The sequence below is a fragment of the Mizuhopecten yessoensis genome, unplaced genomic scaffold (assembly GCF_002113885.1).
Source record: "Mizuhopecten yessoensis strain PY_sf001 unplaced genomic scaffold, ASM211388v2 scaffold10611, whole genome shotgun sequence".
Classification (NCBI taxonomy): Eukaryota; Metazoa; Mollusca; class Bivalvia; order Pectinida; family Pectinidae; genus Mizuhopecten; species Mizuhopecten yessoensis.
This window is the reverse complement of record NW_018408633.1, coordinates 88,628-113,820: the sequence shown is the minus strand read 5'-3', so window position 1 is coordinate 113,820 and position 25,193 is coordinate 88,628. Positions and strand designations below refer to the sequence as shown.

Genomic DNA, 25,193 nt, shown 5'->3' with positions numbered 1-25,193 from the left:
TTGAATCAATCCAAATGCTTCATCCACATTTTTTATAATTTGTTCCTGTTCTTCCCCACTGAAGGTGTGGTTGCCAGCTGTGACGTATTCTTCACTAAAGTCAACTAACGTTGACCTATTGAGACCGTCAACAAGCGCAGGGTCATCGAAACTGTAGACTACCTTGTGTTCCTCGACTGGAATTTCAATCATCTGGTAATGTGATAAATGCTTAAAGAACGCTACCTTCGTCGCTTCTTCTTTAGACGTAGAAGAGAACACCGTTAACCCTAACAGTTGGTTAAATCTTGAGATCTTATGATTAAATGGCCAAAATGCATTTACAAACGCGTTTGTTAAGCTCATACCATGAAGGGAAGATTTGATTGAGAGCGTTTTCATAGTAGGGGACATTGATCTGTCCACATGCGATATCAGAGGCAAGAATTCGTTCCATTAGTCCAAGAATGTCATCGCATTTTCTGGTATATGACGCCTTGAAACCGCTTTCACTTCGGACAACCAGCCTACAGTATCTTGAAAGTCATCATAAAACGATTTCCTTTGGAATAAACACATCCCGTTGTAAGAAGCTTCTTTTACATCTTGATGATTTCCATTTTCTCTTGACTGCTCGGCGTTCATGGCCGTCATAAAAAGTTTTTCAGAGATATTTCGGTTTGAAAGGTCACTAAATCCAGCTTTATGAGCAGCTTTTATTGTTTTCTTTGTTGTTTTGTTATTGGGATCTTTACTAATATCAACATAGTCAGCGTCTCGAATCTGTAACCTGTTTGCTTCAACATTTGGATCTCTATCATAAACAAAGTCATCAGCGTCCCGAATCTGAAACCTGGTTACTCTACCCTTCGAATCTTCACTGAAATCAGCTACATCTACGTCCCGAGTTTGCAACCTGGTTACTACAACCTTCGCATCTTCGCTAAAATCAGCATCATCTGCCTCCCGGGTCTGCAACCTGGTTACTCTAACGTTCGGATCTTCACTGAAATCAGCATCATCTGCGTCCCGAGACTGCAACCTGGTGACTCTAACCTTCGGATCTTCACTGAAATCAGCATCATCTGCGTCCCGAGTCTGCAACCTGGTTACTCTAACCTTCTTATCTTCACTGAAATCAGCATCATCTGCGTCCCGAGACTGCAACCTGGTGACTCTAACCTTCGGATCTTCACTGAAATCAGCATGATCTGCGTCCCGAGTCTGCAACCTGGTTACTCTAACCTTCGGATCCTCACTGAAATCAGTTTCATCTGCATCCCGAGTCTGCAACCTGGTGACTCTAACGTTCGGATCTTCACTGAAATCAGCATCATCAGCGTCCCGAGTCTGCAACCTGGTTACTCTAACCTTAGGATCTTCAGTTAAATCAGCTTCATCTGCGTCCCGAGTCTGCAACCTGGTGACTCGAACGTTCGGATCTTCACTGAAATCAGCATCATCTGCATCCCGAGTCTGCAACCTGGTTACTCTTACCTTCGGATCTTCACTGAAATCAGTATCATTTGCGTCCCGAGTCTGCAACCTGGTTACTCTAACCTTCGGATCTTCGCTAAAATCAGCATCATTTGCCTCCCGGGTCTGCAACCTAGTTACTCTAACCTTCTTATCTTCACTGAAATCAGCATCATCTGCGTCCCGAGTCTGCAACCTGGGTACTCTAACCTTCGGATCTTCACTGAAATCAGCATCATCTGCGTCCGGAGTCTGCAACCTGGTTACTCTAACCTTCGGATCTTCACTGAAATCAGCTTCATCTGCGTCCGGAGTCTGCAACCTGGTTACTCTAACCTTAGGATCTTCACTGAAATCAGCATCACCTGCATCCCGAGTCTGCAACATGGTTACTCTAACCTTTGGATCTTCACTGAAATCAGTATCCTCTGCGTCCCGAGTCTGCAACCTGGTTACTCTAACCTTCGGATCTTCACTGAAATCAGTATCACCAGTGTCCCGAGTCTGCAACCTGGTTACTCCAACGTTCGGATCTTCAATGAAATCAGCATCATCTGCGTCCCGAGTCTGCAACCTGGTTACTCTAACCTTCGGATCTTCACTGAAATCAGTATCATCAGTGTCCCGAGTCTGCAACCTGGTTACTCCAACGTTCGGATCTTCAATGAAATCAGCATCATCTGCGTCCCGAGTCTGCAACCTGGTGACTCGAACGTTCGGATCTTCACTGAAATCAGCATCATCTGCGTCCCGAAACTGCAACCTGGTTACTCTAACCTTCGGATCTTTACTGAAATCAGCAGCATCTGCCTCCCGAGTCTGCAACCTGGTTACTCTAACCTTCGGATCTTCACTGAAAATAGCATCATCGGCATCCCGAGTCTGCAACCTGGTTACTCTAACCTTCGGATTTTCACTGAAATCAGCATCATCAGTGTCCCGAGTCTGCAACCTGGTTACTCTAACCTTAGGATCTTCACTGAAATCAGCATCATCAGCGTCCCGAGACTGCAACCTGGTTACCAACCTGGTTACTCTAACCTTCGGATCTTTACTGAAATCAGCAGCATCTGCCTCCCGAGTCTGCAACCTGGTTACTCTAACCTTCGGATTTTCACTGAAATCAGCATCATCAGTGTCCCGAGTCTGCAACCTGGTTACTCTAACCTTAGGATCTTCACTGAAATCAGCATCATCCGCATCCCGAGTCTGCAACCTGGTTACTCTTACCTTCGGATCTTCACTGAAATCAGCTTCATCTGCGTCCCGAGTCTGCAACCTGGTTACTCTAACCTTAGGATCTACACTGAAATCAGCATCATTTGCGTCCCGAGTCTGCGACCTGGTTACTCTAACATACGGATCTTCGCTAAAATCAGCATCATTTGCGTCCCGAGTCTGCGACCTGGTTACTCTAACATACGGATCTTCGCTAAAATCAGCATCATCTGCCTCCCGGGTCTGCAACCTGGTCACTCTAACCTTCGGATCTTCACTGAAATCAGCATCATCAGCGTTCCGAGTCTGCAACCTGGTTACTCTAACCTTAGGATCTTCACTGAAATCAGCATCATCAGTGTCCCGAGTCTGCAACCTGGTTACTCTAACGTTCGGATCTTCACTGAAATCAGCATCATCATCTGCGTCCCGAGTCTGCAACCTGGTGACTCGAACGTTCGGATCTTCACTGAAATCAGCATCATCTGCGTCCCGAGTCTGCAACCTGGTTACTCTAACCATCGGATCTTCACTGAAATCAGCAGCATCTGCGTCCCGAGTCTGCAACCTGGTTACTCTAACGTTCGGTTCTTCACTGAAATCAGAATCATCTGCCTCCCGAGTCTGCAACCTAGTTACTCTAACCTTCGGATTTTCACTGAAATCAGCATCATCGGCATCCCGAGTCTGCAACCTGGTTACTCTAACCTTCGGATCTTCGCTAAAATCAGCATCATCTGCGTCCCGAGTCTGCAACCTGGTACTCTAACCTTCGGATTTTCACTGAAATCAGCATCATCTGCGTCCCGAGTCTGCAACCTGGTTACTCTAACCTTCGGATTTTCACTGAAATCAGCATCATCTGCAACCCGAGTCTGCAACCTGGTTACCCTAACCTTAGGATCTTCACTGAAATCAGCATCATCTGCAACCCGAGTCTGCAACCTGGTTACCCTAACCTTAGGATCTTCACTGAAATCATCATCATATCTTCGCTAAAATCAGCATCATTTGCCTCCCGGGTCTGCATCCTAGTTACTCTAACCTTCTTATCTTCACTGAAATCAGCATCATCTGCGTCCCGAGTCTGCAACCTGGTACTCTAACCTTCGGATTTTCACTGAAATCAGCATCATCAGCGTCCCGAGTCTGCAACCTGGTTCCTCTAACCTTCGGATTTTCACTGAAATCAGCATCATCAGCGTCCCGAGTCTGCAACCTGGTTACTCTAACCTCAGGATATTCACTGAAATCAGCATCATCAGCGTCCCGAGACTGCAACCTGGTTACTGTAACCTTCGGATTTTCACTGAAATCAGCATCATCAGTGTCCCGAGTCTGCAACCTGGTTACTCTAACCTTCGGATCTTCGCTAAAATCAGCATCATCTACCTGGTTACTCTAACCTTCGGATCTTTACTGAAATCAGCAGCATCTGCCTCCCGAGTCTGCAACCTGGTTACTCTAACCTTCGGATTTTCACTGAAATCAGCATCATCAGTGTCCCGAGTCTGCAACCTGGTTACTCTAACCTTAGGATCTTCACTGAAATCAGCATCATCAGCGTCCCGAGTCTGCAACCTGGTTCCTCTAACCTTCGGATCTTCGCTAAAATCAGCATCATCTACCTGGTTACTCTAACCTTCGGATCTTTACTGAAATCAGCAGCAACTGCCTCCCGAGTCTGCAACCTGGTTACTCTAACCTTCGGATCTTCGCTAAAATCAGCATCATCTGCATCCCGAGTCTGCAACATCATCAGTGTCCCGAGTCTGCAACCTGGTTACTCTAACCTTAGGATATTCACTGAAATCAGCATCATCAGCGTCCCGAGTCTGCAACCTGGTTCCTCTAACCTTCGGATCTTCGCTAAAATCAGCATCATCTGCGTCCCGAGTCTGCAACCTGGTAACTTTAACCTTCGGATTTTCACTGAAATCAGCATCATCAGTGTCCCGAGTCTGCAACCTGGTTACTCTAACCTTAGGATCTTCACTGAAATCAGCATCATCTGCATCCCGAGTCTGCAACCTGGTAACTTTAACCTTCGGATCTTCACTGAAATCAGCATCATCAGCGTCCCGAGACTGCAACCTGGTTACTCTGACCTTTGGATCTTCACTGAAATCAGCATCATCTGCATCCCGAGTCTGCAACCTGGTTACTCTAACCTTCGGATCTTCACTAAAATCAGCATCATCTGCGTCCCGAGTCTGCAAACTGTTTGCTTCAGCATTTAAGTTGTTAGTTAAATCAGCTCCAAAGGTGTCATGCGTTTGCAAGTTACTCACTTTTACATGCAGATCATTACTGGGCCAGTTTACTCCTATGTAGCTTCTTGCAACTTTGATAAGTTTACTTAACCTCTGAACGTTTTTGAAACTACCTGAAAAATAACAAATAAATGATAACATATTAGTACCCCGAGATGGATATAACTTTCGTTTGGAGATTTTACAGACAGCATCGTTACGATTTCGGAAAAGGCAGCAAATATTTCACAGAGATTACGTTGATACAGTTATTACTTGTGCCTGGACAATACTCAAAACTAAGTATTTCAGTTTTTTCTATACGAAATTGAAAATACAGAACTTAACCGAAGTCACGAATTTTATAGACAAGCGGCGCCCTCTCGGCTCTCACCCATGTGTGCATGAAATGTTTTTAAGGTAAAACTGTCACGAACTATGTCTTGTTCAAATACGTATTATTCTCAACTTCTCAAAGTGCTTAGTATACAGAAATAAGTCTTACGTCGTAACGGATTCACGTGTTTTATTCAATGTTTTACCTTACATAATACGTTGTCTGTTCACGTGCGGGGAAAGAATAGACATGCTGTATTAATAAGTACGTAGTCTACGCTGTTACTACATTGTACCACATGAATTATTTTGTAACACATGCTATTTTTTTACTCATACATATTATGATTAGCACATATGACGAATTTGCCTGTAGGCCTACTAACGTGAGGCTATATGCTGTGTAAGTTTTAAGTACGTGTACTAAGTATATGATACTGAGATTTCCTGATTGAGGAATAGTTCGTGTGTGATTTTCGCAACATACTGATCAGATTTAAACATCAAGGACGGTCAAACCAAACATACTTACTATTCATCTATTAAAAATGCAATTCAAATTGTCGTTGTGTGCTTAAAACTAACACGGCCCCTTATGGAACATCTATATGGTTTTGTTAGAAATAGGGCATGGCTTAGGTGCAGTGGTTAAATCTGTCTCGAAAAACCTTTTCACGATACATCGCTCTTTAATTCGTTTTCAAACCAATCGTAGCAGCCTTGTTTATTTGAAATTACGATTAAAATCTTTAGATTTATTTACATTTACGATACAAATTACCACTTAAGAGAGGGGTAAAGCTATCGTAAAGTTACGATAATTTTTTGTGAAACGGAACAAAAATTTCTCTTACGAGTAAAATTTATCGTAGGATTTTTTGTGAAATTGTTCACTGGAGGCCAGTTTAGTGGATGTGTGCTACAGACTTATGTACTATATAATGGATAGACTAGAGTGAGAAAGTGAGTGAGTGCGCCCTAAATATTTAGGATTTTATATAATTGTTAATAAATATTTGAAATTGTAATCAATTCGTTGTAGTTCTTTTTCCCGAATTACTAACCGAAGCTCGTCCCAAGTGACAGTGTTATCTACCAAAGAAACAAATCGGCTAGTGTTATGTAGACAAGAAGCTATGCATAAAGACAACGTAATATAATTGGAAAGTTTGGTATAACAATGCGACAGAGCGATCTACATGTAACTAAATGACAATGCTTATTACAAAAATTATTAAAACACGATTTGAATCTTAGACACTTCTTCATTTACGCTTATCAAAAATACATTTGCTTTAAAATATACATGCTAAAAATATTTGATATAAATGTCTTCAATCGGTTTTGTTTTGTTTTTGTCATTCGCATACTGCCTTAAAAACATTAGTGTTGCGTTTGCTACAACACAATTACGGTGATAACAGGTTAAATTACTACAAACTGTACACTTACCTTGAGATTGGACGCATGAGAGATAAGTTGTCAGGATAATGATTATTACAATAATTCTAGCCATCCTGGAGTGTTTGTGGTCATTCAAAAACCTACTTATTTATAATTATTAGCTGGCATTATCGCATCATAACGATTGGTTGAAATCTGCTATCGGGTGACCTTGTTCAGTAAGGCATTGTTCTACAATGATCAACAGCAGTCGTATTTACATGACCTCAGCTGTTATTAGGATGTTAAACAATGAAAACCAAACCAAGCCTAGAGCGGCCGACACATCTAATATCTATAATATGTATACGAGTTGTAAATATACATGTACAAATCTTACAATATATATGTGATATGTTTACTAATTTAACAGGTTTTATTATAAATGTGTATATGTACACAACTTATATCTAATATGTATATGGATTTTACATGTAATTTTTCACAATGTGTACTTCAGATTTTGCTAATGTCTGCCAATTCCAATAAGAAGATCTTCCAACCCGTATCTTTGAACTCTATACTCAACACCTGTTTTTTCTCATACATTTTGTTTTCTAGATAACACAATTTAAATTCGTTTCCGAATAGAATAACTCTAATAAAAACTCTATACTTTAAAACTTACATTGCCTATCCATATTTGTAATTTACGAGATGTAATTGAGCTTTTAAACAGACAGTGTAGTCGTATTTTCTTTTTTCAAAACCCGGTTAATAGTTATGAGCATAGTAAGCAATGCTAAACGCTTGTGGCGTATCTCGTGTAATAATGAATGACGGGAAATTTTAAACGTAATTTGATAAAATGTGGAAAGTATGTTTCAGAAGATAGATTATCATTCTTTTGATCTTTACTACTATTCAAATGACAAATATATGATAGGGTTCAATATGTTTACTTTGTAAAGTTTTCTGCATTGAATGTTTAAATGTTTAAATAGGCGATTCCTTATATTGTATTTTTATTGAGATCTATATTCTAAATGTGTATGGCGGCGCGCGGTGGTCAAATGGTTAAGGCGTCTGATAGTCTGCTACCACTCGCCATCTGGATCTGTTCATAGCCCATGAAAAGCTTGAAAGGAGAAGTTACTCTAAGGTAGATAACTCCTTTTGGTTGATTACTCCAAATCAAAAAGGACTAAGGGCGTTAAGGGTCCTTTCTGGCCTCATCAGGGCTTTTGAATTAGTACATATATTCGTAATCTGGAATAAATGAAGTACGCAAACATGAAATTTTAAATTCATTCGACAAACTGGTTTTGGAGATATGACATTACAAAGAGAGACAAAACACCGCATTTTCGTAATAAAAAGCGTGAACATCGTCCGTTTTGCGGTATTTGGTGGAAACTTGGCCATTTTGAAGGAATTTAACTAAACACTCTTTAATTTTTGAAAGCCTCTGCATGCAACAAGCAAATAAATATTTGAAATGCTTAAACATTCTCATACCATAGTTCATTCGTAAAAAGGATTTTTTGTTTGTCACATGCGGAGTCTTTCATTTCTGCATGCCAACTGTCCAAAACACCCTATTTTGGCTACTTATGCATAGCAACGCAATTTTGATTTTTAGAACGGGAATTGGTAAATAGATTCAATTTGATTTTTTTACTTTTTATGAGGCCAAAAATGACCCATAACGCCCCAAGTTCTTTCTGAGTGGAGCTTTTCTCGCAATTATAAATGATGCTGTACGTGTGGTACCGTTTACCTTAAAACGAAATTCGCCCAAAACTGACGAGATCTGTCCTGCATTGTTATAACCTAATAGTGTCTTACTAAGTGATGACAAGCTCAAATATTTACTGATATATAATGATTACATTATGTTTATATTTTAAACGTATGCTATTTAACATGTATCTTAATGCATACAGAGTACACGTGTATTCGTAACTAAATATGTATTGAATTTATTTAGCATTTTTTTCACAAGGATACAATGAAAGTATTTGAATAACTAGATGTACGTGTATGCCAATAATAAACATATATGGAAATAGTTAAATAGCCGCCGATGACAACTTAACTAAATAGAAATGTAAATAACGAGACTACTAATTTTTTGAGTCAACACCTTTACATTATATGTGAAATCGATAAGGTTTCTTTGTCCTTGTTTGAATGGTCCTCGCGTGTTGTATAGATCCGGACCTAGCGTAGTATTATCCTTGGGGAATTTAAAGTAATGTCTTTTCCTGGTGTAAGCTCCGCTGGAACTCGGTGGGTATTTAATTGTGTGATGTTGTTATACAGATATCTACCCATGGCCAGGCTACCTGTGTTTGTTACTACCGGTTTGGGTAGACGCTAATTATTTCACTTATTCGGGGACGTAACATGCCGACTTCACGTCAGCAGAGATACACATGCCAAATATCAATAGGGAGTACCCGTAAACCCCCGGGGGAGGAGAACATAACCCCCGGGCAAGACAGTGCTCAACCTCCTGATGTAGTCATGGACTCGGAAAAGAAATTAAAACAGTCAACTGAAGATATGGACCCAGTTAGAACAGAAGACGTAGGAACACGTCTAAAGGATACACAGCGGGCAGACGTAGACACTTCCAATCCAGTCTCTCCTAAACTCAGACAATCCTATTTAAATTTCTTTAAGGAAGCTGACACGTCCGGTATTGGTCAGATAACTGTCCACCAGTTCAGAGACGCAGTGGTCAAGGTTGGATTTAAGGGGACATCTTTCCAAGTTGCCGTAAGTATATACTGTATATATGCCGGATTGTTTGTGAATGCTGACGAGGGAAACGAGAGGAACTGGACATATTTAAGATATGGAAGGTGACAAGTTATCAATAACAATATACATTGTGTTTGGTCATATACAGGTGTTCTAGTGTAGGAGGAGAAGTAGTGGTGTAGCTGGCCACAGAGGCCGGGGACATTGAGGAGGGTAGGAGGCAGATGAGAGCGGGAAGGACGGGCTGGGACTAGTGGATTTAAAAAATAAGGAGGGGTCGGGGTGGGACCAGTGAGGGTGGGGATATGTAGGGGTGGGAATATGTAGGGGTGGGGTCGGGCTTGGGAGTAGAGAGATGGGCCACGTCGGTACAATGTACAGTAGTGTAGACGAAAATAAATGGAGGGGAGTGGATGTTGGCCTTAGCAAGATTGAGACACGGACGAGGATTATCAACGGCAATATACATGTACATTTGAGTACAAACTAGGTCGTTAATTATTAGAAAAATAATGTTAAAGTCAAACCCTGAACAGTCTAATTGAAATAGTCTACTGATTAACACGAACATAAATAACTTCACAGCTTGAAAAACTTGCTGATACGTAGACTGGTTAGCTTGATTCTACAGTTGTGTCCAGGAATGTTTTTATGTGGTAAGAAATACCCCCTTGGCCTGAGCCGTGGATGACGTTTCCTACTCCACGTCCGATATTGAACGGTGCTTCAATTAGGACCTGTCATACCTCTACTGATTACATATTTATACTATACGATATAATAGACTTTATATTTACATATGAAGACAGGTAATTATGTCGCCGTGTACATGTCCAGACACAGTATGTAAACCAGCAAGGCGCATTGTGTTCCCTGATCAGTGAGAACCACTTATTAAATAATGGAATTTTAAACAGAACGTGACGCGTATTAAAGGCTTGCTCGGTAGCCATGTGAGGTATTTATGTACATTTATGTATGTATATATACTGTCAATTAGGTAAGCCGTCGCCTGATCTATTAACACGGGCACTATGTATACCTCTGTGTAATATACATATATATACACTGTGTAAAACAGTAATATAGTCATATTGCATTTTATTCTTGTTTGTCCAAGTAAGAACACAATACATTGATAGATATTACAGAATTAGACCGTCTATGTTTAAATTCATTAACTTACTTTCTGTCAAAAATAAGAAGAAATTGAATAATCTTTCCAAATTTTTAATTGCTGCTTCACAACTGAGATCAAATGAATAATTACAAGTATGTTGTCCATCCTCCATAATATGTCTGTATTGCTGTGTATCACTCATTCAATTTTGTAAAATGTGCTGTAATGTTTATGCTGATTAGCCGAAAGGCTAAAGGCCAATAAACTTTTGAACTTATGAACTCACTGGGTCATTGTATTGAGGCGTATAGTGGCATATGTTTGAAAGTGCCAACTTACATGTATATCTGGATTTTCCAATATGCATATTTCACTTAAGTCAGTAACCCTAACAGATTACTTACTTAGAATGCTTTGGAAATGTCTCTACTACGGCCGAGAACATAATGTACCATATACATTATAAAGGGTGGACCATTATATGTACAGTGTACATACACTGTAACCGAAAAAGCTTTCCAATCCTTGTATTATGTATGTTATTTGCATTACTACAATATAATGGCAATAAATAAAGTTAAAACTAATAACCGAAGTTTAAAATAAATATAAATCCTCAGCACACGATCTCAGAATAAAAGTAATCAGGATTTGTACAGTCCATGTCAGTTTAAACGTATAGGCGATAGATACCATTAAATATATAAATGAATAATCAAATTAATAATTCAAATATCTTTAAATCCATGCCACTTAAAGCTGACAGTGCAAGTTAAAAAGCTTTCAATTGAGATTAAAAAATAAATTTAAAAATCTGGTTTTGAAATCTTCCCCGTCTCTTCCGACTATAGTTTCCAAGGAAGTGCCGACATTTTAGTTTGTCCTTGCTTGGAAGCGAGTATGTGTCTCGCTGGGTATAAAAAGCGCATTACCTGCCAATCCGGTTCTCATTCTACAACTGGCCGTTTTGCTATTCATTGTGCGCGCATATATATACGCACCCTGATCGGTAACCGATATCAAAAATCAAACGCACTCACCTGAAGACTTTGAAACACCGCCAAACTGTTTGTTACTTATGGCACATTCTCCAAAATTGTGTATCCAAAATAACAGGTATATTGCTGAATCATCGGTCTTTTACGTGCACAGAACTGCACCAACACACCTAACGTGATGGTCGTATTTTACTACCATTCCCACCTTTCTTAGATACATGCCTTCTTTGATGTGTTCCATATTAATTTTATTTAACTGATCCGATACAAAATGTCGGTAAATAATCGTGAAAGTATTTTATATATATATATATATATAGTATACAAATGTAATAGCAAATGATAATTAGCTTTAAGATTGTCCTTTTATTGCCGACGACGTTGCTCCAAGCACTGTTACTTTAGAAGTATCGTGTTTAAATTATCAGAAATACTATCGTCAAATAAGATATGATCCTACTTGTGAAATGTAATTAAATACCACGAAGCTAATAAACAATGTAATGAAACTTGGTCTCCAGAGAATATGGTACAGACTGTACATGAAAGTGCATGTAACGAATGTCTGTTAACCGATCAATTTGTAACAAGGTATGTTAACCGATGTACACACTGTAACAAGGTCTGTTGGCCGATGTACATACTGTAACATGCTTATTGACCGATGTACACACTGTAACAAGGTCTGTTGACCGATGTACACTCTGTAACAAGGTCTGTTGACCGATGTACACTCTGTAACAAGGTCTGTTGACCGATGTACACTCAGTAACAAGGTCTGTTGACCGACGTACACACTGTAACAAGGTCTGTTGACCGATGTACACACTTTAACCAGGTCTGTTGGCCGATGTACATACTGTAACATGCTTATTGACCGATGTACACACTGTAACAAGGTCTGTTAACCGATGTACCCACTGTAACAAGGTATGTTGACCGATGTACACACTGTAACATGCCTATTGACAGATGTACACACTGTAACAAGGTCTGTTGACCGATGCACACACTGTAACAAGGTCTGTTGACCGATGTACACACTTTAGCCAGGTCTGTTGGCCGATGTACATACTGTAACAAGGTCTGTTGACCGATGTACACTCTGTAACAAGGTCTGTTGACCGATGTACACTCTTTAACCAGGTCTGTTGGCCGATGTACATACTGTAACATGCTTATTGACCGATGTACACACTGTAACAAGGTCTGTTGACCGATGCACACACTGTAACAAGGTCTGTTGACCGATATACACACTGTAACAAGGTCTGTTGATCGATGTACACACTGTAACAAGGTCTGTTAACCGATGTACACACTGTGACCAGGTCTGTTGACCGATGTACATACTGTAACAAGGTCTGTTGACCGATGTACACACTTTAGCCAGGTCTGTTGGCCGATGTACATACTGTAACAAGGTCTGTTGACCGATGCACACACTGTAACAAGGTCTGTTGACCGATATACACACTGTAACAAGGTCTGTTGATCGATGTACACACTGTAACAAGGTCTGTTGACCGATGTACACACTGTAACCAGGTCTGTTGACCGATGCACACACTGTAACAATGTCTGTTGACCGATGTACACACTGTAACCAGGTCTGTTGACCGATGTACACACTGTAACAAGGTCTGTTAACCGATGTACACACTGTAACCAGGTCTGTTGACCGATGTACATACTGTAACAAGGTCTGTTGACCGATGCACACACTGTAACAAGGTCTGTTGACCGATGTACACACTGTAACCAGGTCTGTTGACCGATGTACACACTGTAACAAGGTCTGTTGACCGATGTACAGAGTGTAACCATGCCTATTGACTGGTGTACTTAATGTAACATGCCTATTGACCGATATATCTCTTTGTTTTTGACTCGTTTAATGCAAGTAAAACACAGAGTAAAGTCAAGTATTAACCATTCAGTATACACTTGCATGTACTAGCCATAGAGGCGTGGTGATATACTACCCACATCTATAGCCCATTTATATAGATCCACGTGTACATTATAGCTTCATGTTCAATATATACATGAATAACTGTAAAATTTAAGGTGTTTTTATGACAAGGACAAATTAGTCTAAAAACAGAATCGAATTACTTTTGTAAACACAATAACACACAATAACGAGTCTTAAAACAGGTCATCTGCTGATAAATCATCAATCACTCAGCTGTCTTGTTAATTCAAATATCAAATATTTTCAAGTCGGTCCTAGCTCGATGCTGAACCGATTTTAAATTAAAATAAATACATTGTATAGTTCGTTGTCTTCTATCGTAATTGGCTCACCATACATGTGTTACAGGGGATGTTTGCAGATCTGAACCCGAACGATGACCTTATCGTTACGTTGGAGGCGTTCATGACGGAGATGTGTAAAGTGGACAGTAGAAAGAGGACGTAAGTATCACTGAATTCGAATATACCTATCATTTCACTGTCTATAAAGGCCACCATTCAGTAAATATCAGACAGTAGGACGAGGACGTAAGTATCACTGAATAGACCTATCATTTCATGGTCTATATTGTCCGTCATTCAGTAAATATCAGACAGTAGGAAGAGGACGTAAGTATCACTGAATAGACCTATCATTTCACTGTCTATATTGTCCACCATTCAGTAAATATCAGAGAGTAGGCAGAGGACGTAAGTATCACTGAATAGACCTATCATTTCACTGTCTATATTGTCCGTCATTCAGTAAATATCAGACAGTAGGAAGAGGACGTAAGTATCACTGAATAGACCTATCATTTCACTGTCTATATTGTCCGTCATTCAGTAAATATCAGACAGTAGGAAGAGGACGTAAGTATCACTGAATAGACCTATCATTTCACTGTCTATATTGTCCGTCATTCAGTAAATATCAGACAGTAGGAAGAGGACGTAAGTATCACTGAATAGACCTATCATTTCACTGTCTATATTGTCCGTCATTCAGTAAATATCAGACAGTAGGAAGAGGACGTAAGTATCACTGAATAGACCTATCATTTCACTGTCTATATTGTCCGTCATTCAGTAAATATCAGACAGTAGGAAGAGGACGTAAGTATCACTGAATAGACCTATCATTTCACTGTCTATATTGTCCGTCATTCAGTAAATATCAGACAGTAGGAAGAGGACGTAAGTATCACTGAATAGACCTATCATTTCACTGTCTATATTGTCCGTCATTCAGTAAATATCAGACAGTAGGAAGAGGACGTAAGTATCACTGAATAGACCTATCATTTCACTGTCTATATTGTCCGTCATTCAGTAAATATCAGACAGTAGGAAGAGGACGTAAGTATCACTGAATAGACCTATCATTTCACTGTCTATATTGTCCGTCATTCAGTAAATATCAGACAGTAGGAAGAGGACGTAAGTATCACTGAATAGACCTATCATTTCACTGTCTATATTGTCCGTCATTCAGTAAATATCAGACAGTAGGAAGAGGACGTAAGTATCACTGAATAGACCTATCATTTCACTGTCTATATTGTCCGTCATTCAGTAAATATCAGACAGTAGGAAGAGGACGTAAGTATCACTGAATAGACCTATCATTTCACTGTCTATATTGTCCGTCATTCAGTAAATATCAGACAGTAGGAAGAGGACGTAAGTATCACTGAATAGACCTATCATTTCACTGTCTATATTGTCCGTCATTCAGTAAATATCAGACAGTAGGAAGAGGACGTAAGTATCACTGAATAGACCTATCATTTCACTGTCTATATTGTCCGTCATTCAGTAAATATCAGACAGTAGGAAGAGGACGTAAGTATCACTGAATAGACCTATCATTTCACTGTCTATATTGTCCGTCATTCAGTAAATATCAAACAGTAGAAAGAGGACGTGAGTATCACTGAATAGACCTATCATTTCACTGTCTATAGTGTTCGTCATTCTGTAAATATCAGACAGTAGGAAGAGGACGTAAGTATCACTGAATAGACCTATCATTTTACTGTCTACATTGTCCACCATTCAGTAAATATCAGACAGTAGGAAGAGGACGTAAGCATCACTGAATAGACCTATCATTTTACTGTCTACATTGTCCCCCATTCAGTAAATATCAGACAGTAGGACGAGGACGTAAGTATCACTGAATAGACCTTTCATTTTACTGTCTACATTGTCCACCATTCAGTAAATATCAGGCAGTAGGAAGAGGACGTAAGTTTCACTGAATAGACCTAGCATTTCATTGTCTATATTGTCCGTCATTCAGTAAATATCAGACAGAAGGAAGAGGACGTAAGTATCACTGAATAGACCTATCATTTCACTGTCTATATTGTCCGTCATTCAGTAATTATCAGACAGTAGGACGAGGTCGTAAGTATCACTTAATAGACCTATCATTTCACTGTCTATATTGTCCGTCATTCAGTAATTATCAGACAGTAGGAAGAGGACGTAAGTATCACTGAATAGACCTATCATTTCACTGTCTATATTGTCCACCATTCAGTAAATATCAGACAGTAGGAAGAGGACATAAGTATCACCGAATAGACCTATCATTTCAATGTCTATATTGTCCGTCATTCAGTAAATATCAGACAGTAGGAAGAGTACGTAAGTTTCACTGAATAGACCTATCATTTCACTGTCTATATTGTCCGTCATTCAGTAAATATCAGACAGTAGGAAGAGGACGTAAGTATCACCGAATAGACCTATCATTTCAATGTCTATATTGTCCGTCACTCAGTAAATATCAGACAGTAGGAAGGGGACGTAAGTTTCACCGAATAGTCCTATCATTTCATTGTTTATATTTCTCGTCATTCAGTAAATATCAGGCAGTAGGAAGAGGACGCAACAGACAGTAGGAAGATGACGTAAGTATCACTGAACAGACCTATCATTTCAATGTCTATATTGACCGTCATTCAGTAAATATCAGGCAGTAGGAAGAGGACGTGAGTTTCACTGAATAGACTTATCATTTCATTGTCCATATTGTCCGTCATTCAGTAAATATCAGAGAGTAGGAAGAGGACGAAAGTTTCACTGAATATCCCTATCATTTCATTGACTATATTGTCCCTCATTCAGTAAATATCTGACAGTAGGAAGAGGACGTAAGATTCACTGAATAGACCAATCATTTCATTGTCTATCTTGTTCGTCATTCAGTAGATATCAGACAGTAGGGAGAGGACGTAAGTTTCAGTGAATAGACCTATCATATCATTGTCTATATTGTCTGTCATTCAGTAAATATCGGACAGTAGGAAGAGGCCGTAAGTTTCACTGAATTGACCTATCATTTCATTGTCTATCTTGTTCGTCATTCAGTAGATATCAGACAGTAGGAAGAGGACGAAAGTTTCACTGAATAAACACATCATTTCATTGTCTCTATTGTTCGTCATTCAGTAAATATCAGACAGTAGGAAGAGGACGTAAGTATCACGGAATAGACCTATCATTTCAATGTCTATACTGTCCGTCATTCAGTAAATATCTAACAAACATCACACGCTATAAACACAATATAGTGAACACGCACTGCCAAAACCAAACAACAAACATGCAGGTTAAACATCAAAAGGTGAACCAGCACTATCAACACCAAACCGTGAATGCACTCTGTAAACACCAAACACGCATGGTAAACATCCAACAAGGAACACGCACATCAAACACCAAAAAAAAAAGCATGCACTTTAAAAATTAAACAAGAGCACGCACTCTAAACAACAAACACGCTGATTTCAGAAAAACAATAAAAAAATAAAATAACAGATTGATAGATAAACAAAAATATATACATGACTAGTTAAAAAGGCAAACAAATAAATTCATCATCAACTCTAAAACTGTTTGATCACTAGTTTTATATTCTCGATGATGTAGACATTCTTATATGGTTTAGTAAAGGAGTGTTCTTAAACCAGCACAACATTAAAAACAATGTGATGTTTACCGTATAATCATGTATAAAATTAAATCCGTACCAGAGATTAAATGCTTATATCTACACTACATACATGTAATCGGGGTTTTTTCCAGTCAAAAAGACATAGAGGACATTTTTCATCTCCTTGATGTGGACAATGATGGCCTGATTACAAATAAGGATATCGCGACGTCATTAGAACGACAAAACAAGTTCAAACTTGATGACACTATCCAACGAATGATCCTCAAATACGATTTCGACTGTGACGGCGCGCTCTCTCTTGAAGACTTTTTGAAGGGGTGTCAACGCGATCAACGGAAGTGACATATGCTGCTTCCGGAAGTATGGACTTGCGAGTGCAAAGCTGTAAAGTGCCTTGATTCAGTGTACTGGACAGATGGGCGTTATTGACTACTCAGTAGTCGGACTCCTGCGTTGTGTGTGTTCTGTACACTGGAGCATTGTGTGAGTGTATACATGTAACTGCATGTAAAAAAGTAACGAACGGAAACCATAATGTGTCCTAAAAATGATTCCGTCATTTATCAGTGTGTTACACGTTTGGTTCACCATTATAAATATTATACACAATCTATCACCATGCTGGTAGTGTCCTCAAGACAAATGGTTGTTAATCTTATTACGCACGTGCGTTTATGTTGGTGACGTCTTTTGATTATACATTAACACCAATCATCATAATTTACTGTAATATCTTTCACTGCGTATGGGTTTGTGAAATGTAGGTTTCTAATATATATATATGAGGATACATGTGCTTAAACAAATGGACCGCTGGCCTGCACCCAGACAGTTATCCCGGAGAGTACGCTGACGAGTTGTCTTTCTTTGAACATATGTGTCATGATACATTGGTGTGGATGTTTGGATTTCCCTGTTCCACTTTATTTTAGGACGAAGCACCCTGCTCAATTTCTTTGAATGTGTGACCCAAAAGCGGAAGTTCGATTTTTGTGGTCGCACAAACTACTATGCATCTATTTTCGATTTCCTGTCTTCTATCTGTCTAGCAGCAACCCATATATATATATAATTGTCTAAACGTTATGTCGGCTGTTGTGTTTGTCTACAATACAGCGCTTTAAACATTCATTTACCCATTTTAGACTATATATACAATGTTTATGGAAATCAAGCTTTGTCCATCCTAACCGAATCGTGTGTAATTTAAGATATGCATTACTGATGATAAAGAAATGCCGGTGTAATACTTAGTTTTAAGAACTTATATTTAAAATGAAGTTTTATCTACGATGTACTTGATATTTCACAGGCTAAAATAACAGATATGTGTTATTTGTTTCTATACTCTGGATTAACTCCGAACCAAAGGAGCGCATGGGTAGCGTGGTCCTGACTTGAATGAAACCATGAGGATGAAATTATACCAAGATAAAGATAATAAATTTCGTTTGTTTACAGGGAGTAAGCCCTTATTTCGTCCTTGACTCACCTCTAATGCATATGTCTTGCATGCGACAAACGCAAACACAACGTATTTTTCTTTGCATAATTATTATTTCATTCATACTAATATACCAATAACAAAAATACTGTAAAACACGGATAAAGAGTATATGTTATTGTTTACCAGGTAAAACACAGCTCGAGTCTCAAATCAAGAATCTCAAATCAAAATAAAATAAAATGAAAATTTAAAATAAAAAAGTGTTGTTTTGTTGTTGTTTTGTTGTTGTTGCTTTTGAATTGCAAAATGTAATTGTATTTGGACAACAGTTTAACTGTCCGTCAACTAAAATTCCTGTCAATACATCAATTTATCATTGCCAAAGACAAACTATTACATCGTATTCAATATGTCATTTTTAAGGAGGCACGGTAGTCTAGTGGTAGGACGACGGGCTCGTGACTGAAGGGTTACGGGTTCAATTCCTGGCACGGCACTGTGTTGTACTTTTCCAGTCTACTCAGCTGTAAATGAGTACGTGGTTAGGCAGTGCTAGAATTCTAGAATGCTAGCTGTGCTAGCCAGGGAGTTGAGAAAGATATTGGCTGGTTGCAAAGGCCCTATAACCACAGATGATAATTTGATAAAAACATTGATGATAATTGGTGAAAATGAATTATTGTATCATATTTGATATGTAATCATGAAGTCCTGAAAGACCAAATAACTATTTCATAATCAACACATACAAAAAGTAAAATGCGAATGTTGCCCTTGGAGAGAACAAATTACTGCAAATTAATCAATATCAAATATGACTTTCGACGGAAAAAAAAGTATCTTACAATATGTAAAGTTAACATTGAAGGCCAAGCATCTAAGATGGCCTACCGCATCACTGAATACTGTGTTGCATATATACCATCATAAAGGTGTAAAAGGTGAGTTTCTATCTTTAAATTAACGCTCAAACAACAAAGCAGATTTTATTTAATCCGTATTGGTAGATTCATTCGGTTTATGATACAAAATTATCTTCCGTCGAAAGTTGAGTTTCTGGATTTCATTTCCATTGCAAGCAAAATGTATCATACACACTAGTGTATGTTGAATCGGAAGTTTCGGCTTACGAATTACCTGTAGTAAGTGAATATCGGCTAATATATCATATATATATATCTACAATAATTTATACATTGCGATCCAAGTTCTCGTTTCATCGATAGGTGATTTGTTCTTATGAAAATACTCAGAAACCATTGCAACTCCCCATATCTCCATTTTGGGCAGGTTGTTAGGTCAGAGCTGCGAATATTTTTGTCCGGTTATTCCTTAAAATACCTGTCATACAATGTAATTCGTTACAGGCGGTAACAACGCCAACTTTATCAGATAAAAAAACGAATTCTGTAGTGTCATCAAAACCAAAGTTCAAACTTAAAACAAATAAAAATCAGGCAAAAAAGGGAAAAAGAAGACTTACATGAAGAATCTGAAAGAGTACAGGACCAAGTGTTCCGGAAGAGTAAGTGTATTCTGTATAATCGACGGTACCCGCCATATAAATCTAGGTCAAATCCAAGTTATGTCACGTCCTAACATCGAGAACTCGGCAACAAAACCACAAGGCAAACTACTTGTTATGAGCATAATCAAAACGTAATTGAAGATTTATATGTATTATGTGCATTTTCACTAAATAATTACCATACATCATTAAATCTGATCGTGAATTTTAGTACTTAATATTAATGTTTCCATAGGAAACTAAATGGACGGTTAAAAATAAATCTTCCTGAAGCGTTGTTATTGCGTCAGAAACGGAGGCAACACTTTTCGTCAGTAGGGCGTCAATAAAAACAAAATGAACGTATTGGTCATTGATATTTTGTTCGATAACACTTTTCAGTGATGCTGGAAATTGTTGAAAAAAGAAGGATAACTTAGGGACTGTTGCTGAACTGAAGTCGTTTGCACTGTATTTACGTTGTAAAATGTCACTGAGTATCATATTTGCCCTAGCATAACACCCGAGACAAAATCTTTATTAATTTGAAATGCTTGTGCAAATCTTGTCTTGTCAAAAATGTTTAACCCTGAAGCTATTATATCAGGTTGGAAAAGGGAGTTTTTCATAATGCTTATTACTGTATCTTGCTATTTTGTTGTTATTATCCCGTTTCTCACTATGGTGATATGACATTACTCGGGCCCTGACTTAAATGACGTGACGTCGATGTAGTAAAAGACGTGTCCAATTGTGGAACACCAACTCGTACACTGCTTGTATTTTTCAGTGATTTTCATGTAAAATTTTCATTTGTTAGCGTTTTGCCCTACATTTATAATTTTATCGATTTTGAGTTCGAAATATGATTATGTTGATACCCCGGCATTCATGTGTTGTTTTTGGTATCTGATAGGTATTGTTCATTATGTTTAAAACAACATTATGTGATCTTTATTATGAAATATCATACATATATGTTAATTATTCATCCAAAAGTTGGTAAAAAGCTTACCAAGTATTTACCTACAGATCATATTTGCTGAATATATTCAATTTTTTTTCTCATTCTGCTTCAGCTATCAAACACCAATTTAAAATGTATTTATTATAAATGGTTTTACCAGAGACAGATCGAACAGCACAACATTTCAACAGTTTCCAAAATCCTTATTGTTTGACCAATTTCGCAAAACAGGATATTTTTTAAAATCGTTATTTTAACAGCTTTAATATAGGACCAGGAATCGGTTGATGAATGCCGCGGGAATATCGCGTTGAAGTTTGATTTTTTTAGTAAGAACAATGAAGGACTGTGTCGCTTACTCGTTTTTCTCATATTCTAGATAGATACATTTGTAACTCGATTTTTTTTTATCTTAATTGGTATCCAAACTACTTCAGAAAAATGCTGCGGGCGCATGCTCCGTGTGTACAACTTCCCAGAACGACGGTACCTTTGCCCATTTAAACTAGTAACAAAGAGCAAATTTCAACGGTTTCCAAATTCCTTATTTTTGGACCAATTTCGTAAAACAAGATATTTTTTAAATCGTTATTTTACCTGCTTAGCGATAAGATCAACTACTCCAGAAAAATGCTGCGAGCGCATGCTTCGTCTGTACACCTTCCCAGAACGACGCACTTGGTACCTTTGCTCGTTTTTCCTAGTAACAAAGAGCATTTCAGCAGTTTCCCAAATCCTTATCTTTTAGACAAATTTAAAACAACAAGATATTTTTGAGATTGTTAGACTACCAGATTTCAGATGAGACCAATTGCGCAGAAATCGGTAAATAAATGCCTTGTGAATATCGCGTTGAAATATGATGTTTTTAGTAAGAACAAAGAAGGACCGTGTAGCTTCCGCGTTTTACACCTATTCTGGTAGAGAAATGGAAATTGTTTTGTATCATCTTAAATGGTATCCATACTTAGTCAGAAAAATGCTGCGTGCGCATACTCAGTGTGTGCACCTTCCCAGAACGACGCATTTGGTACCTTTGCTCATTTGAACTAGTAACAAAGAGCAAAATGCAGCAGTTTCCAAAATCCTTATTTTTGGACCAATTTCAAAAAACAGGATAGGTTTGAGATTGTGCGATTACCAGCTAAACGAATGCGAGTTATCTTTCTTGGCATATTGCTGTAAAGGCTTTAAAATTCGAGATGATTAATTCTGAAAGTCATCTGCAAAAACTGCTTCCACCGAGAAAACTAGAAACACGGTGAAACCAGATTAGCATGGATTTCATACAGATATACAGTGTATCCATGTTCTAAATAGAGTATGAATAGTTTCTCCAATGGACAAGCTTTACAATTGGCCCAACATCGGGTAAACCCAATATTGACTAAGCATTGGTTAAATGCATATATGATTATTGAGGACGTGTTTAAGTGATTTATGGAGAAAAAAATCCTCAGCAAAATATTGTTGTGCTCCATTTGGACTTGTGGGATGTCAATGTTCAGACTGTGCTGTTAATTAAAGTGACTAGCAGCTCGCTTTTGATATTCTACCAATTCGATTTGTTATACTAAGCACCAGTTATGGCTGGTGTGACCTTGATCAAGTGTTATTATTTTATCCACTTTATCTGAGATCCAATAAAATCATTTAGATGTCTGTTGTATTGATCCAGATATATTTTTTACATGCGTGGGTGATCCTTGGGATTTTCTGTAGATACGCCGGCTTAATACGCATTTTGCTGTGGTATTTGTTGATAGAGATTAGGCACATATTTTGGAAACATGTTTGACCTTTTTCTTGATATTTCAAAATATATCAACATAACACACGTTCCGGCTGTTGACCCATTGGCTTCTTGTGCTGACTCACCTTCAGGATTGTCGTGTATTCTCTTTGATTGCCTGAAACAGTTTCGAAGTTCGACAAAACTCAGTTAAATAATTCCGCAAAGAAAAGTCACATGCGGTTTAATTGACCAATGAGAATTGTTGTTACATTAATAAAGCCGAGATTACAGTGTGTTTTCATTTGACGTCACAGATACAACTTCATTTTGTGATTTTGGAATCCTGTTGGATTATGTTACAGTACGATTACCATACCTGACGTCATGCTTTTAACTGATGATTGTTTATTGTTTTATTTACAATTCGACGTATTCGCAACATCTTTCGTCATAAATTTATATGAACACTTTGTTCACAGACGATGTGCCCAGGGAAAAAGCAGCGACGAAAGACAAGAGACAAGGAAGCGCGGTAGTCTAGTGGTAGAACGCCGGGCTCGTGACCGAAGGGTTGCGTGTTCGAGTCACGGCACGGCACTGTGTTGTATCTTTGAGCAATTACAAGATATTCTACTCCGCTTGTTCCAGACTACTCAGCTGTAAATGAGTACATGGTTGGGCAGTGCTAGAATTGTTGAATGTTAGCTGTTAGCGCCGAAATGGCAGCTCCGGCTGCATGCTCCCAAAAGAGTTGGGAAAAGTATTGGCTGGTAGCAAAGGCCATATAACCACGGATAATAATTTGTGAACCGCTTTGAGACGACCTACGAGCTGGGTTGTGATAAAGCTGTATATAAGAACCTGGAATTATTATTATTAGAATAATAATTAAATCATAGAGGTCCGGAAGACTGCAATATATGCAGCTGATAATTTAAAGGTCACCGAAGAAAACATTCGATTTTGCAGATGTTTGGAATTATTTCCTCCTTTACTGTTAAACAATCGATCGCCGAAGGCTATTTACTTTAAAATCTCCAAATTTACAAGAAACTGGAAATAGCGAAGGCGTTGCTGTAAGTCATGTTATGAAATCCCGTGTGCTTATCACCGTGTTCATATATCAGCAGTTTGCAATCTGAATGATATATACTGTTTCAATGTCCATATTGTGCACTGGTTTGATAACACTCCAACGTACCAGCTTTACACCTTACTTCTTTCAATACACAAAACGCATGGAACATGTACATTGTAACATCGTAGGGAATAACCATAAATAACTGTTCTGGATATATACAGTACATTTGACACGACGTTGTTCACACGCGTACCAGACGGTTATGATACACACTACTCTTGTATATCCTGTACTTTATTCGTGCTGTATTTGTATTTTGTGATGATTGGATATCATGAAATACGTTACGAATGTAGATGCTGACCACCTCCTTGCCCTGTTGAAGTACCTGCCCGTACGATTTATCGACACGGCTGGACCGTTTGTCAGCTTGGACAATCGACCGGCGATCCCGGGGTCCCATGGGTCCTACACGGTAGACCAATTTGACGGGAAAGATGAAAAGATCAGATTTCATATCACAACAGAAATATTTTAGGCTCTAATATACAGTTATATTTAACAATAAAAGAGGACCGACCATATTCTAAAATGTATTATCATTGCATTCCGACGATAGGAATTCATTATACATGTTTATAGATAATCACGTACGTTGTTGAAGTAACGTTTGCACCTATATAAAGGTATACAGTATAAGAGATTGTTTCGGTGTTCAATAGGGCAATGATCCTTAGGTTATCCTACATGAAAATATAAACAAAAACAAACATACATATTATAAGGAATGAGTGCTTATTGTAATGGACACCATTATCAAAAGTCCGCAATACAACGTCCGATGTCAAAATGATGCTACTAGAAGTTGTTATACTGTTTTATAACCTGTAGACACATTTATACATTCTTTAAGCGAAATTAGCCAATATCTCAATTTCGACTAACCAGAGTCCTAGTTTATGGAAGCCATTTTGCCTAAACAGAACAAAAAAGCTG

At 38.4% G+C, this 25,193-nt stretch overlaps 2 protein-coding genes across 2 annotated transcripts; one reads left to right on the top strand and one right to left on the bottom strand.

Moving 5' to 3' along the window:
- Positions 1-435: 435 nt before the first annotated feature.
- LOC110461413 (calcium-binding acidic-repeat protein-like) lies at positions 436-4,294 on the bottom strand. Its single transcript, XM_021514856.1, has 3 exons — positions 4,206-4,294; positions 3,719-4,045; positions 436-3,394 (listed from the first exon to the last, which is right to left on the bottom strand). Exons 1-3 carry the CDS (start codon positions 4,292-4,294, stop codon positions 436-438), a joined length of 3,375 nt encoding a protein of 1,124 aa, XP_021370531.1.
- Positions 4,295-8,893: 4,599 nt separating this feature from the next.
- On the top strand, positions 8,894-19,162 carry LOC110461414 (calmodulin-like). Its single transcript, XM_021514857.1, has 3 exons — positions 8,894-9,428; positions 13,858-13,952; positions 17,589-19,162. The coding sequence occupies exons 1-3, from the start codon at positions 9,054-9,056 to the stop codon at positions 17,800-17,802; spliced, it is 684 nt and encodes a 227-aa protein (XP_021370532.1). The 5' UTR covers positions 8,894-9,053; the 3' UTR covers positions 17,803-19,162.
- The last annotated feature ends 6,031 nt before the right edge of the window (positions 19,163-25,193 follow it).

Bases quoted from the DNA above. Each gene is read 5' to 3' on its own strand.
- LOC110461413 (XM_021514856.1), bottom strand. From the start codon at position 4,294: ATGCTGATTTTAGCGAAGATCCGAAGGTTAGAGGAACCAGGTTGCAGA. The intron at 4,046-4,205 runs GTTAGAGTAACC...TGCTGATTTTAG, and splicing joins ATTTCAGTGAAGATCCTAAG to CGAAGATCCGAAGGTTAGAG. The intron at 3,395-3,718 runs GTTAGAGTAACT...TGCTGATTTTAG, and splicing joins ATTTCAGTGAAGATAAGAAG to CGAAGATCCGAAGGTTAGAG.
- LOC110461414 (XM_021514857.1), top strand. From the start codon at position 9,054: ATGCCGACTTCACGTCAGCAGAGATACACATGCCAAATATCAATAGGG. The intron at 9,429-13,857 runs GTAAGTATATAC...CATGTGTTACAG, and splicing joins GGACATCTTTCCAAGTTGCC to GGGATGTTTGCAGATCTGAA. The intron at 13,953-17,588 runs GTAAGTATCACT...GGTTTTTTCCAG, and splicing joins GTGGACAGTAGAAAGAGGAC to TCAAAAAGACATAGAGGACA.